The 16,878-nt window shown below is 39.0% G+C and overlaps 1 protein-coding gene across 1 annotated transcript in view; it reads left to right on the top strand.

Annotated features, from left to right (window-relative positions):
- angptl2b (angiopoietin-like 2b) overlaps positions 1–10,815 on the top strand; it is a 14,276-nt gene extending 3,461 nt beyond the window's left edge. Inside the window, exons 2-5 of the mRNA XM_086031788.1 lie at positions 232–1,116; positions 7,602–7,795; positions 8,583–8,853; positions 8,978–10,815. Of these exons, the coding sequence (XP_085887914.1) occupies positions 255–1,116; positions 7,602–7,795; positions 8,583–8,853; positions 8,978–9,177 (1,527 nt within the window). The 5' untranslated portion in view covers positions 232–254 and the 3' untranslated portion in view covers positions 9,178–10,815. The remainder of the gene's footprint in view (positions 1–231; positions 1,117–7,601; positions 7,796–8,582; positions 8,854–8,977) is intronic.
- The last annotated feature ends 6,063 nt before the right edge of the window (positions 10,816–16,878 follow it).

Raw genomic sequence — 16,878 nt, 5'->3', positions numbered from 1 at the left:
ACTACATACAAATAACCAAAATAGACTGCAGTGAGTGGGTAATGGAAAAAGAAAATTGGTAGATCTCAGTCAGCAGTGAAGAACACATCATCTAATCTACGACGTTTAAAAGAAGAAAACAATCAGTAAGGAGGCTTAAAAGAAACAGAAATTACACACAGTGAAACAGATCTTTCATGATCTCACTATAGATTGAAATCACACTCTTCCTTTCCTTCCTTGTTTCCTCAGGCTTGGTGAGTTGGAACAGTCTCATGGATACCCCTTCAATGGTCCTACTGGGGCTCCTTCTTGCTTATGGGCTAGTCTGTCAGATTCAGGCGAGCGTCTCAGACAGCAACAGCTTTACGGGAGCCCAAGAATTTGAGAGTAGTGACGATGGTCTGGAGAGAGAATTTCTATATGCAGGGAGAAGCAAACGTGCTCTTGTTGACCAGCCGCAGGACAAATGCTCTTACACTTTCATTGTGCCACAGCAAAAAGTGTCAGGGGCTATCTGTGTCAACTCCAAGGAGCCAGAGGCCACTCTGGAGAATCGGGTCAATAAGCAGGAGTTAGAGCTACTAAATGTGGAGCTACAGAAACAGAAAACGCAGATTGAGACTCTACAGCAATTGGTAGAAGTTGATGGTGGCATTGTTAATGAGGTCAAGCTTTTGAGGAAAGAAAGCCGAAACATGAATTCCAGAGTTACGCAATTGTACATGCAACTCCTCCATGAGATCATTAGGAAGAGAGACAATGCCCTTGAATTAGCTCAGGTGGAGAACAAAATACTTAACCAAACTTCAGAGATGCAACAACTTACCAGTCGCTACAAAGACTTGGAGCACAAGTACCAGCACTTGGCCTCTTTGGCCACCAACCAGTCAACTCTTATTGCCCTGCTGGAGGAGCAGTGCCAGGGTCGGCCTCCTCTCCGACACGTACCTGTGCCACAGCCACGGGCTCAGCCACCTCGGCCATCACCACCTCTTAACAAGCCCTACCAGCCACCAGTTCTTCCCCGTATCAACAAGCCACTCAGCAATGAGATACAGAATGATCAGAAGTCTCTACCGCCTCCAACTATGCCTACCATCATACACAGCCCTTCCTCCACTGACAAACCCTCTGGTAAGTCGGATGTATAAAATCTGTGGTTTAGTGAGCAGACAAAACATTGTGAAACATGTGAAATAGTTTACTCTAAATGTACTGTATGTTTATTGGATGGATTTAGCGCCATTGTGCTACTTTCAGACTGGCTGAAAACATTGAGTAGCGCCGCGTGTCTCGTTTGCTTTTGTTCGGCGTGTAATTACATGGGGGTTGCTTCGGGCGGAGGAGGGGATCCTCCGACAGATGGAAAAAAAATTTGAACATCGCTAGTCAATCCGGACAACAAGTCAATACGCTCGCCATTATCTAACATTTTTTTGCTTGGTCTCGGAAGCTATTGGAAGCTGGCTATGTTGTTTACCTTGCGCCAGTCCGGTTGCACATTGTAGGGATGGGCGGAATGATACCAAAATATTGATATTCCGATCCAGAGTGCTCGATTTTAAACATCGACCCTCAAGTTAAAGTAGCGATATTTTCAATTAATTCATATACATATAATACTTATTAATATAATTAAGAAGGTTGTATTGGCATCCAATCAGAATTTTCGCTGTGTTGCCAAGGGCAAAATGATTTCTGCCTTGGCAGAAACAGCCTACTGACTGCCCGTTGTAGTGATACCTCTGCACAACCTTTGGTGTGCATTCGTAAAACCCTACACTACACTACAGCACTTCACAAAGTATATATGAATGACATATACAATACTATCGTATTGTCTTGCGCCAGTAGGCTTTGCTGTGTTTTAAAGTTTTATTTTCCGTGCAACTAACCACAGTAGGCCACTATCTATCTATCTATCTATCTATCTATCTATCTATCTATCTATCTATCTATCTATCTATCTATCTATCTATCTATCTATCTATCTATCTATCTATCTATCTATCTATCTGTCTATCTATCTATCTATCTATCTATCTATCTATCTATCTATCTATCCATCCATCCATCCATCCATCCATCCATCCATCCATCCATCCATCCATCCATCCATCCATCCATCCATCCATCCATCATCCATCCATCAACCCATCCTTCTTAATCAACATCCAGCTAAATTAAACAAACCACTTCTCAATGAACCATGAAAAATACAAAACTGAGCAAACTATCAACATTTTGGTGTATGTACAATTAAAAAATACACGTTGTGAGGTCTCTATATCTTCACTACAAAAAAACCCCAGATAATTTGCTCTAAATTTTGCCTAAAAATCATTATAAGCATAGATATGTTTTTTAATCTCAATTAATCCAAACCAGCATCCTATTATATTTTTCATAAAACATGATAATTACAAACTGAGTACACAAGCAACATACGCCCAACTGTGCATTATAACAACAACAACAACAACAACAACAACAACAACAACAACAATACGAACAATAAGAGAGGTCTATTATTCAGGATATGAAATCATCATACTATTTATTATTCTAACGGCCTGTTTTGTTTTAAGTCTCTTCAATGTACTTCTAGAATATTTCATTTCTATCAAATTGTTGCTCATTACCTGTTTCCTATTTTATTTCACATATTTAATGTCTCTGTACTCGAACTGGAGTGACTCATGATCCTTCTCAGATATCCAATTTTGAAACTGCTCCCAAAACTCTTTACATAATAATAATAATAATAATAATGATAATAATAATAATAATAATAAATTACTCCACATTAAACTTCTGATTAAGGACAGATTTATTTGTTTTCATTTAACATGTGTTTCTCTACATTTAGGTGGAGTTTGGTGTTTCGTCCTAATTCAAACACTAATTTCTTTGTGTAGTCATTTAACTCATTCACTGCCATTGACAAAGTTATTTGTCTTTTCAGAGCCCAGGCATTTAATCCCAGGAATTTATTTATATTTCTTTTCCATTTTTTTCAAACGTTAGGGTAGATGAGGGTCTGAAAATGTCCGGCAGTGAATGAGTTAATAGAACTTTATTATTCAAGATGACAAAAATATACTAGTCGGGAGGTCAACTCATGAGAATCTATTAGAATGTAATACATACATATATTTTTATGAAACTGCACCGCTGATTGCACAGGAATTGTACAGATAATTTGTCCAGAGTGTAGGTGCCATAGTTAGCGATCAAAGATGGTCAACCTTCTGCGCATGCGCGACTCACTTCGGTCACAGGGTAAGGGTCACAGATCGTGTGTTGACACACACTATTCACTATATAGCGCACTATTAAGGGGTTACACCATTTTGTAGCGGTGTCCGAATGTCCGGGGAGGGTAAATGTAGAGCATTCAAAATTACCCACAATACACTTGGAAAAGTAGTGTGCATCCATGTTCAACTGGTTAATATAGACCACAATGCAATGCGAGCTGGAAAATATGGCGCATGCACCCATCTTTACAGTTTATCCTCAATTAGCAGCATATCATCCCGTGTTTTTGAGTCAGAAAAGGTGCACTGCTGCACACTTCTTTGGCTGCATGGATTCTCCCATTGACTTAAGTGTCACTTCCACACCATGAAATGTACAAATTCTGAGTGGAGCGACATTGACATCAGGGCGTTCCCTCACAAATCTGTCAGTACGCACATTCTCCCCTAGACTTAAGCATCTCTTGACTTCCGCACTCCAGAGGCTGTACTGTGGTTTAGCGCCTCTCAAAGGTAAAGGTTTTATTAACAAGCAGAGATTATGTAAATTGCATCATGCCGTCCGTGCATCGCCGTTTCAATCGCGTGATTTAAATGTGGAGGGTAACTCTCTCCGCTCAAGCCATGTAAACGGGTTATTCAGAATGACTCAGAAATGTTGGCCTTAACCCGAATATTGACTGCATGTAAACCGAGTCGCTTGTTTAAGTTGGTAGATAGAAATGACAACGGAGGCCAGTTTAAAATGATAGACGGACCGGCCTGAATGCGATTATCTTTTGGTCTGGCCGGACAAAAAAGGCCAATAGACGGATAGTGGAAGGGAAATTTCTAAAAAATGCCCAGCTTTGCAATTAGATATTCAGTCCTCAAATGTTCAAAGTTTTACTTTTCTGTAAAATGTTTTTTTTTCTATGCAGTGTACTTCTGAGGAGAATTTACATTGAAAAACAATCTATTAACATAATTAAGAACTAACTGATTAGCTAATTAATCAACTAATTTGATATAATCATTATAAGCCATTATTTGTGTAACTTAAAATTGTCCAAATCATCTCATTTCAGCCTCTCAACAGGAATTATTCTCTGATTTCCGTAGTTTTTCATGAAAGCAGACTGTTATTATCTTTTGTGTTTAGTCAAAATAAGACATTTGCAAGCATCTGCTTTTACTCCAGAAAACACTGACCGAATAGTAACTGAATCAGTTTCAAAAAGGTTGGTGAGTACAACATCAGACCTTCTCCTTTTATATTAGGTAATTGTTGTTGAATTGTTTTTTAATCATTAAACAATACCAAATAAACAACAATAACTGGTTAATAAACAGTAATTCTTTGATGTCTGTATTCCTTCATGAAAGCAGACTGATTAGCTTCTGTGTTTAATCAAAATAAGACAGTTGCAAACATCTGCTTTTACTCTGGAAAAAATGTTTTTGCCCATTTTCTGATATGGGACTGACCAAACTAATAACTGAATCCTAAACAATTTATGAAAAAAAAAAAAACAATGGTCTTCTGTGATAGAAAAAAAAAATCATTTGCAGCTATAGTTCGAATAACCGGTAGTTGAACCACAAGCAAGCTCAGAAATGTTTAACAAACTACTGTATCCAAACGTAATTCTTTGTCATTGGGGGTTTTTGAGCTGTTCTTTTTCTGGTCCCTCACTTCGAACCTGTTTGCCATGAAACTACTAAGGGCACAAAACTCAAGACAACTTAGCTCCGAGTATTATCCATCCATCCATTATCGATACCGCTTATCCTCACAAGGGTCGCGGGGCGTGCTGGAGCCTATCCCAGCTGGGCAGTAGGCGGGGGACACCCTGGATTGGTTGCCAGCCAATCGCAGGGCACACAAAGACAAACATCCGCACTCACAATCACACCTAGGGGGTCCGAGTATTATTGGTCACACAAACTCCTCCACCACGATAAGGTGAAAAATTAAGTAGAAGATTAATTACTACTATAATTCAATTCAAATACTTTTCAGAATATTTACCGAAAAAGCGGCAAGTTTCAACAACTAGTGTGGTGAATTACACATTTACTTAAATAATGGGGTGGAACTATGCTATACTAAAAGATATTATGTTTAATAATAGCAAAGGGAAAAGAAATTAAGGAAACCAGTTTTACGCACATGTTCCTGCATGTTTTATGACTCTGTCTAACAAGCAAACTATTCAATCACAGAGTCAATATTGCAAAGAAGTACATTTAAGCTTTTAAAAGTGCTTCTGAAAAGTCAAGCATTTTTCAAACCTTGAAAATATTAGAAATGTTCTGTTGATGGCACTGATAGTGTCACAAAGAGCTATGAGTAACAGAGAAAGCCAGAACAGAGCAATGAAAAAAAAAATGAAAAAAAAGGGAAGGCGTGAGATACCAGGAGGCAATGATGTCATTTGTTCCACTTGCACCAGGCACGGATCAAGTCATATGTTCCCCCGAAGAACTGGGCTTATCAAGTACAAAAGAGCATGGAAGGATCATTTTCTGCCTTGTAACAGCCCTACAAAGACATTGTTGAAAGTAAATTAATGGCATATGGGAGATAATGTATTAACAGATGATGTAGCCCATGTTTATAATATGAAACCTTTAGTACAATTGTGATGACTTAGCAGGATTAATGCAGATAGAATAGTGTGATTTATTGACTCTTACATGGCATGTTGAGTTGTCTTTCAAAATGTTAATGCTTCCCACCCTTACTGTATATACGCCCCCTTATGTTGTTTAGGGTGCCAGCTGGCACACTGCACAAGTGCTTCAACACTTTCACACTCAATTAGGGGAGCCTGTTTGACTATTATAGGGGTTTTGCCCATGTCAAACAAGTCCACAAATGAAGTGTATTGTAAGACACAATATTTGTTGCAAATCTCTAAAAAACAAAGCAAAACAACAAAAATACCACAGTATCTTCAACACACACACACACACACATCCTGTTTAACACTATATATACAGTATATATATTAGTGCTGGCGGCACGGTGGTCGACTGGTTAGCACGTCCGCCTCACAGTTCAGAGGTCGTGGGTACGATCCCGGCTCCGGCCTCCCTGTGTGGAGTTTGCATGTTCTCCCCGTGCCTGCGTGGGTTTTCTCCGGGCACTCCGGTTTCCTCCCACATTCCAAAAACATGCATGGTAAGTTGATTGGACTGTCTAAATTGCCCCTAGGTGTGATTGTGAGTGCGGATGTTTGTCTCTGTGTGCCCTGCGATTGGCTGGCAACCAGTTCAGGGTGTCCCCCGCCTACTGCCCAAAGACAGCTGGGATAGGCTCCAGCACGCCCCGCGACCCTTGTGAGGAGAAGCGGTACAGATAATGGATGGATGGATGGATATTAGTGCTGTCAAGCGATTAAAACATTTTAACTAATTAATCACAAAATATTCCATAATTCATCACGATTAATCGTGTTTGTCAACTAGAATCTTTTACGAAGATTGGAACAGATATTTACTTGAGTAAAATTTTTGAGTTAATGTGGGGAAAAAATTAAAAGTATACTGTATTTCGATTCAAAGACTGTTCTAATGTCTTTCTTTGATCCTTGAATATGGTTCTTTTTCTGCGAAATACAACTGTTAAACGATACACCAAACACATACAACTAACATGTATATGAATTTGGCTTTGCAAAGTGCACAAATTATTTTGGATTTCTCCAATGAGCCGTCAAGCGTCAAGTAAAACTACATAAAAGTCCGTATTTGCGACAGTGACTCTCCTCTAAGTTTGGCTGCAAAGTGAGAAGAGGTCAACTGCCGCAGGAAGTAAATAAAACTGAGTTAACTGAGTTCATTATATATATATAAAAAATGGAAATATTTTACTCACTTTAAATCCTATTTAGAACACAAATAAGTCATAATATTCCATGAACCATTAGAATGCATGCCAATGAGCCAAATGTTTTTTTCCCCCAATAATATTCAATTTCTCTATTCTTCAAATCCAAATACAGGTAGATGAAAAAGTTAAAGATGAAAAGATAATCTTCATATTGGAGTTAATACTAAATTGCTTCACTGTGAGGAAATAAGAGAAGTGAAACGTGTGCTACTGTTTCATCATTCCACTGTCAGGGTTCCCTTTGCCCTCATGCCAGTGTTTCCTTTGGCTCCACAACCAGCAACCATTTCCCTTATGGAAGGAGAAGCCAAAGTCAATTTTACTCTTAAAATGAGAAGCACGTTGTTGAGGGATGGGATTCCCTTTGTCACAATCCAGAATCTATTTGTGGTTTCTTTGGAGTTGCTGTTAAAGTAGATGTGATGACAGGGCTTTCTGGACAAAATATTACCTGCTTGACATCATGCCACGTTTCTATCCAGGTCCATTTAGAGACTGCTTGCAGGCTCTGGAAGAAGGCCACACCAACAGCGGCATGTACTTGTTAAAGCCAGAGAATGCCAACCGTCTAATGCAGGTGTGGTGTGACCAGAGACATGACCCAGGTGGCTGGACCGTAATCCAGAGGAGAGTGGACGGCTCTGTCAACTTTTTCAGGAACTGGGAGACGTACAAGGTACGACCACCTCACAGCAAATTAAGCACCGCATAGTTACAAGAGCAACTGGTGTCTTGTGTTGGACCGAGACTAACCAGATGTGAACAAATAATGCAGAGACAATTATTTAACTATTAACAAAGTGCCTCATGTAGCGCTTGCGCAAACCATTGCAAAGCACACATGACTCATCGATCCCATCTACATCTGCTGGTCTTCCTGAATTAACCCCACATTAACGCTCACAAAAAATCAAAACGTCACAATAGCTGACGGATGGTTGTGTAAGATTTCTAGAGCAGGATTTTAAGAGCAGGAACGATTTGTTTACCAGCAAATCACAAGGTTCTAATTAAACTGGAGCAAAGGGAAGAAACGGATCTTTCCAAGACCAAATATTTGAAACTCCTGAGATCAGAAATTGCATTCATGTGCTCATCAGAACGAGTGTTGTGTGATTCAAAGCATGTGTTGTGCAAGGGATAGTACAAACCAGTGAGCTTTATGACTGATGCTAGAACAAAACATTAAGACACACTGGATTACGTGCCGTGCTTTGTTTTCGGTTACAAAAATAACATCACAAACACTTACTGATCTCGCAACGCTAGTCAAACATGACTCATACGCTCCATTTACAACAATTGTCATTTAAGATAAACAACTCCGAAGAGCTAAATTCATAATTAGCTTCGGAAAACAACCTACTACTCTGAAATATCACTTTGATAGATGGGATGTTTAAATCTCCCTAACTGAGAATTTCACAATCACACTAGTGTTTTCTTACTTCAACACTTCACAGCAAGGGTTTGGAAATATCGATGGCGAGTACTGGCTCGGCCTGGAAAATATCTACTGGCTGACGAACCAGGGAAACTACAAGCTGCTGGTAACTCTGGAGGACTGGTCTGGCAGGAAGGTGTTTGCCGAGTATGCCAGCTTCAGAGTGGAGCCTGAGGCGGACTTCTATAAGCTACGAGTGGGTCGTTACCATGGCAACGCGGGCGACTCCCTCACCTGGCACAATGGAAAGCAATTCACAACACTGGATAGAGACCATGATGCATATACAGGTACACATGATTACTGAACTCATCTTTATTTATACGGCACTTTTAACGAGAAATAAAGTCATCTGTTTAAAATGGTAAATGTTTGTATTTTCTGTACTCTGTTCATTCCCCACAATCTCTCCAGGTAATTGTGCCCACTACCAGAAAGGAGGTTGGTGGTACAACTCTTGCGCCCATTCCAATTTGAACGGCGTTTGGTACAGAGGAGGCCACTACCGGAGCCGTTACCAAGATGGCGTCTACTGGGCAGAGTTCAGAGGAGGAGCTTATTCACTAAAGAGAGTGATCATGATGATCCGTCCAAACGCAAACACTTTCCACTAGCTATTTAAAAAAAAAAACACATGCTGCATTTCCCTGCAGCAAAACACATAGGTGTAAACATTGACATTGACTTTATTACCATCATGGCATCCCCTATTCATTGTATTGATATTGGTACATTGCTCAGGTACATATACTGTTAAGTGCTGCATGAACTGTTTCTCTTATGTCCCCGCTTATTTGCACCCATCTGAGTGAAAGACTTCAAAGAATACCTGTTGCATTGACATCACAGGTCACAGGAAGCTGAAAATGAAAGCCGTCTGTGTGTCAACAAGCACGTCATGAAAGCAACGTACTGTAAAGAGACTCCAGTTCACTTCTATCACAACAGAAACGTCTGTCCACGGAACAAACCACAAACAACATTCGTATTTTATTTTGAGCTCATTGTATGGCCTTAATGTGTTTTCTTCCACACACACGTACGATTACTTGACACCTTTGGTTGACCTTTAAATGAAAAAAGTCTATCCATCCATCTATCAATTACTGCTGACACGAGGCTGGGTACATTCTGGACTGGTTGTCAGCTTTTCGCAGGGCACATATAGATAAACAACCATTGTCACAGATGGAGGATTTAGGCTTCAGTTGATCTTTGGTATGTGAGAGGAAGCTGGAGAAAAGTACCAGGAGAAAACCCACGCAAGCGTCTCCCAAGTTGGCGTGACCCGAAAACCTTGCAGGACCTCCTGACTGCGAGGCAGACGTGTTAATCACAACAGCACAAGTTAACCAAGATTTCAAATTCCATTGAAAAGGGAATCACTTCAGTTAAGTAGATTTGAGACAGAAATATATTTTCTACATGCAGTATATCCAGTTGTACTATGCAGTATCAGACACAGGAAATGTATCCCATGTCTCTATTTTTTTTTTTTTGTTGCTTCATTAGAAATAGAAGTGTGTAATTCATCAGTGAAGTGACATTGTTTTCTACGTTGGTTGTATCTGCCAAAGTCAAAATATGGTGTAAAAATATTGCAATGTCCCCTGATTGATTTGACTTTGTGACATACAGAATGTTGTCTTTACTTTTTCGATTAATTCTTCAACTGCTTGAACTGTTATTCGCCAAATTGCTTGTATGAAACAAGCATTGTATTTACTGTATAAATTGAGAGGTTTGTTGATGTTAATGGAAACAAATATGCGTTTGTACATAAGATATTTGTAATATAATGTAGTAAATATGAAAAAAAAATTGCAATAAAATCTGTACAGATAAACGCCCCCCTCCCCCCACCCCCACTCCTTATTTCATGAAGCAAGCAAATTGCTAGAATCATTTGAAACCAGCATGAATTCACCCTCTGATTATCGTTTCAAGATATCTTGATTTTGTGGCCGTAGCCTGGGATAAAGACAAGATTTATGAGGGGGAAGAAGTTGATGAGTGTACTGTGAGATTTATACTCATCACAGTATCACATTCTCACAGGAACAAATTTGAGTAGTGACTTTACGTGCTCCCACTCAAGGATCATTGTTTGACTACAGAGAATTTTCTGCTCACTTCATATCGCTGGTTCAGTAATTACCATTTTTAGAGTGATGAATCTAACTCTATGATAAAATCTGAAATAAATATAATGGCGAAAGTTGAAATGCAAATAAATCAATGCATAGTAAACACTCCTAGGGTGATTATTTTGTTTACAGACTGTGAGCTAATCCAAATTTAGAGTAGTTTGTGGCTTTTAATGATGCTATACTGTATAAAGGAAATGTATTTCTTTTAAAACCTCATTCCCACAGTAAAGCACAACCAACGTTTTACATTACAGAAATAATTGTATTTTTCTGATAAACGTACTTCGCAAAATAATAATTAGCATAAAGCCGGTGTTTCAAGAATTCCTGGCAAAACTAAATCTAGCTCCATAGTATAGATTCAGCAGGCTAAAAAAATGAGTAATGAAATGTGACAGACTTGGCCTGTTCAAGTAATGCATCTAGCAGACGTGTTCACTGTCAGCAAAACCTTCCTTCACTTTACTAAAAGTGTCAATGAGTTTTCCAAAGACAGCTGGAAAATGAACCCATAATGACTTCACAGTGATGGACAAAACCTCCATCATGTCATCATACGTGGACGCCAGACGTGAGGGTTTCCGACTGAAAACAATCGAGGATGAATTCCTGTGACTGACAACTTTATAGACAATTTCAGTTTTCTTAAGAGGGAAGTTACCAAAAGTGCAAAAGGGACATGCACTATTTAAAATGATTTCGCCATATAAAACCTAGCATAGCAGGGGCGGCAAAGGGTTGATGCTTTCTCTATGTTACAAATCCGCTGTCATAATATTTTACTGAGAAGCGCTCCACTGGTTGCTGGAAGTGACCAAAAGAACTGTCATCCGAATTGCATTTGAGGCTTCTGATGAGAGACGGACAATCATAGGGGTCTGGTCAGCAACATGACTAGTTCAGTATCCAAAAAACGTTCTAAATTTTCCTAGTCATCAACACTTACTCACATCCTTAAACCAGTTCGCTTTACCCGATTTGTGGTTACTCAAGGAGAATGTTTCATCGTCTCCATAAACAGAAACAACATGTTGCGTGTCTGACGACTCACCACCATGGAAAACCTTTAGCAAGGTTGGCCAGTGTAGACCCCATACCTCAACCAACATGGAAAACCAAGAGCTGACACAGTGCTAAGTCAGCACAAAGACAACCACATTTCCTGAGTTGTCAAACCTGAACCTGAACATTCAACTTCACATCTGCAAAAGTCGGTGTCCTTGAACTGTTATAGAACCATTTTCCTTTGCCCTGTCAGATCTCTTCACATTCTTGTGCCGTGGTAAATCTTATCTCAACCACACAAACCACAGAACAAATTGTTTTATTGAGACCTTTAAACACTCATATTTCAAGCTACCATTGTGGGTACTCATCTATTTTTAATGAAGACCACCATTTCAATTCAGAGGTTAGAGGCAGAAAATGATTCCGACTGACATGTCTAGTAAAGGTGGCTGTGGATGACTGCTTAGCACATTTGCCTCGCAGTTCTGAGGTTGGTGGTTCAAATCTCGGGGTATTCTGGCTTCTTCCCACATTCCAAAAACATGTTCCTTCGGTTGATTGTAGTCTCTAGGCTATATTTACATTGACGGCGCAGCATAAAAAACGGCACATCTTGATTTTTGTGGCGCTGCATTGCGCCTGTTAGATAATTTGGCAGACCACTCTGCGGCATGTTGGGTGTTGCCGCATATACAAAGGCATTTTCCTTTGAGAGAAAGTAGAACTGGAACTACGTCTAAGTATTGGTGGAGCTAGCGTAGCGCGCTTTAGGTCAATTTGAACTTGACCAAATTTGATCTTGAATTTGATGTGCCTCACGCTAGATTTGCACTGGGCATGAAAACAGAGCCCTCTAAATTGTCCATAGGTGTGAATTTGAGTGTGAATGGTTGCTTGTTCAAATGTAAGAAAGTAGACCTGTATGGCTCCGCCATAGCTGTGTGACGGCAGACTGTTTTAAGAACATCTCAGTAAAGTTGGGGTTCATTGATTTGCCTTGACTACCTGAAGAGGAACTTTGGTTTCATTACATTCTTCTGTGCGGGAAGCCTTACGTTTTTCAAGTTTTGGGCAATGCAGCATTTGTACAAGTAGATTGTATATGCAAAGCCATGACGTCATCGCCACATCAATGCTACACCATTGCGGTAATTTTTTGAACTTACCTTTGATGTGCGGACAGAGGCTTATGGATAGGGTTAAGGCTAACCCCAATTAAGTGCAGTAATGTATGGTGGACTGAAGAAAATCCTGAACATCTTTTGTGATTTGAGTTGACCCACTTAGTGTTGGCACAGTTATTAAGCATAGTTAAATTGAGTGAAAGAAGAAAATAGCAGCCTTCCAAGCTCCTTCAGGTTTTAAGTGTTTTGACATCTAAAAGTACTGAGGAAGATGCTTTTTTTCCTCTGTGTCTGTATCTCATTTTCCATACTTATGAACCAGCGCCACAACTTTCCTTTATCGCTAGTGCAACTGGTGTATACGATTCAACCTTATACTATTTATCACTATATTTTATTGATGGCACTTTTCATTGACAAAAGCTCAACTACAGTAAGTTAACAGAGCAGTGATTTATGTGAACATTTGCCAAGTGGCATATACTTAATGCTAAATATAATTGTAAAACAACTTAAATAGAAAAACAACAAACACTGCATGTGAAAAAGGTAAAAATCATGTGCTTCCTTCCATTCATAATGCACCCCATTGCTGCTGTAAAATGATTGTGATGCATATGGGAGTTATTAAGGGTGCCTGAAATTGGAAAAACATAATAATGCGGTGAAGTGTCTCTTTGGGAGAATAGTCACTTCATTGTTTAGTGGAACTTCAGAATTCCACTTTCTTCCCATTTTCCAAAGTCTCAGCATTTGAACTGATCTCCAACTGTGGATATGTGTAGAATTGTCTACAACAACTAACAACCTTTGACCACTCTTTCATGCTCTGTTTGATGTTGTTCCAAAGCATCACACAGTCCTCTGCAGTGAACTTGAAAGAAATCTCTCAAAATAGTCAAACTATACGTTAATTAGCATTGTTTTATTCTTTAGAGGATAGGGGTATGTGTACTTGAATATTTTACTGAAATTATCATTTTATGCCAGAGCTTTCTTCATCTGTAACACTGGGCAACAGCTAATTTTAATCAAAGATGGCGTTTTGTGTCCCTCGCCCTATTTTGGACACTGTTTTAAAACGTGTTTTCTTTTTTTTTTTTTTTTTATTAGATCAGGTTTTTGAGATATTTTCATTTTTTTGTTTTTAAAGCAACACTAGGCAAGTTTTTGACCTTTATAATATATTTTAATAATTATTCCGCTGAAACATTAACTTACAACTGCTTGAATGGTAAGTTTGTCATGGCCTGAAGATGTCCGTATTGTTTTTACTGGCACGACGCAACTTTGAGGAGGTAGGCAGGAACCCTGCCACACGAAAAAAAAAAAACCACAAATGTGCTTACTGCTGTACAGCATACATCACTTCCCCCTTTTCCCATTTGTTACAAAGACCGTAGTCGTATCTAACGTCAACGCCAAAGTTAAACCTTCATTTTCAGCATCGTTATATTATATTGTTTGGACACAATTAGATTCATTACCTCATCAATATTCATCCCTCACGCAGCCACTGTAAACAGAAATGTAATTCAGTCCAACTGCAGGCAAGCGAGAACTCAGGATTTCACGACACTATGGACTGCTACTCATCGGAAATATGGTCGACTTGAGGCAAAACACAACTGCTTTTGTCCATATGGTGCTGCCATAATCAACGAAAACTGAAAGTTCTTTTGTGCTGCTTCTGACTTATAAAAAGCTTGTGCAATACAGATTTTACCATGCACTGTTATTTATAGCGTAATTTATTACGTTCCAGAAAACAATTCCGTTGCTGACCCTTGCCCTTAATTCATAAATATTGCTAAATATATTACTAGATGGGCAGCACGGTAGTTGACTGGTTAGCACGTCCGCCTCACAGAGCAGAGGTCATGGGTTCGATCCCGGCCTTCCTGTGTGGAGTTTGCATGTTCTCCCCATGCTTGCGTGGGTTTTCTCCGGGTACTCCGGTTTCCTCCCACATTCCAAAAACATGTATGGTAGGTTAATGGAACACTGTAAATTGTCCTTTGGTATGATTGTGAGTGTGAATGTTTTTTTGTCTCTGTGTGCCCTGCGATTGGCTGACAACCGGTTCAGGGTGTACCCCTCCTGCTGCCCAGAGATGGCTAGGATAGGCTCCAGCACGCCTGCGATGCTCGTGAGGATAAGTGGATCAGATAATGGATGGATGGATGGATATTACTAGATTACATATTATATTATTGTTAATATATTATAAGTATTATTATGAAAAACATATGTGCTACAGAAAAAACGAGGGCAGATTCAGAAATGCAAAAAAAAATCATTCAGAAAAGTTAACTTGCATCTCGGTTTAAGAAATGTTGTGAAAAAAATGTTGACCAGTGTAATTGGAGTCAAATACAAATGTGAAGTGGACATTCATGCAAATCTGTCTTGGATTCATGAGATAAATAATAATTGCTATTATTCAAAGTCAGTCCAGCCAATGTAATCAAACCACACTTGAATAAAATCAGTATTGGTATTTAAAAATGTCAAAGATTAATATATATTACATTTCAATGAAGCCTAAATAGAAACTGTTTTATAAAAATCCGCTTCTAACGTGCATGTCACTGACTGTTAATGCACACTATGTAGTCCAACACATTTACAGCAGCACACCAACGGCCTCCACTCGAGACCATTTTTAGTCAATGAGTCAAAATTACAGGAAACATGGATTAGTTCCAGTACAGAACAAATAGACTCTGTTTTAATAAAGGAAAATATGAACAAGGAGAAAACTCTTACATCAGCAAAATGAATCATTTCTTGGAATTTCACAGACAGTTCTTTTGTCTCAAACTCTACTACAGTACTATATGTCAGGCAACTTTATGTAGCTTTGTTAAAAATTTGACTATTAACCTAAATGGTTAAGATCTTGCTGACTACATCCTTGTTTAGGAATTCAAAATTGTGTACATTTGTAATTTTTGAAGAAAAGTAAAGCTGGGTGCAATTGCCAAAACAAAATTAAGTTGCACACAGGTACTGTTTTTGAACCAAAAGTCTAAACTCTGTTTTGAATTGAATACATAACATCTAATTCAACAGAAGTGATATTTACAGAATACTGTATTACATGTTGGTGGTACAACAGAGCTGAAACATATTATTATTAATATTATTATTATTATTATTATTATTAAAGTTCAATTTGTCTTTCAAATACTAATGTTAGAAATTGCATCAACAACAAAACATGTTTTATATACTGTAATTATAAAAAAAATTGGGGGGGGGGTCTTGTGACATTTTTATGGCTAAATATTGCTATCTTATGGAGCTCATATCTGTAGCTGCTCAATAGCCCAATAAAAAGATAGAATAAAATATCAATAAAATATATTGGACATGTACCCAAGGCTATTAAAAATGCAAAGAGGGGTTCATAGTACAATATTGAGTTTCTTTTTACTTAAATTTTTTTATTGCAAGTATTTAAATATGGGCGGCACGTCCGCCTCACAGTGTAGATGTCGTCAGTTTGTATCCGGCCCCGACCTTCCTGTGTCGAGTTTGCATGTTTTCCCCATGCTTGCGTGGGCTTTCTCCGGGTACTCTGGTTTCCTCCCACATTCCAAAAATACGAATGCTAGGTTAATTGGACACTCTAAATTGCCCCGAGGTGTGACCGTGAGTGCAAATGTTTGTTTGTCTCTGTGTGCCCTGCGATTGGCTGGTAACCAGTTCAGGGTGTACCCCGCCTACTGCCCGAAGAGTGGGATAGGCTCCAGCACGCACGTGCCCCAAGTGAGGATATGCGGTTAGGGTAATGGATGGTACCTGAATATATTCAAAGAAAAAAAAAAAAACTGCCTCAACCAGTTGATTTTTTGTATGGAAAAAGAAATCCAATCGTTTGCTTGTTATATTGTAATATTTTTGGTTTAATAAAACCTTCACCCCTTTGACTGACCTGCGCTTTGTGCCTCAAAATTAAGGAAGTTGCTCCCCAAAGGAAAAAATATATATATTCCGAGACTTGGTGTGCCAAACTCAAACGACAATC

This window comes from Filicampus tigris, chromosome 5 (genome assembly GCF_054856515.1).
Source record: "Filicampus tigris isolate MCC_2025a chromosome 5, RoL_Ftig_1.0, whole genome shotgun sequence".
In the NCBI taxonomy this organism is placed as follows: Eukaryota; Metazoa; Chordata; class Actinopteri; order Syngnathiformes; family Syngnathidae; genus Filicampus; species Filicampus tigris.
Note: the sequence above shows the minus strand (reverse complement) of the source record. Positions and strands in the feature narration are given on the sequence as shown.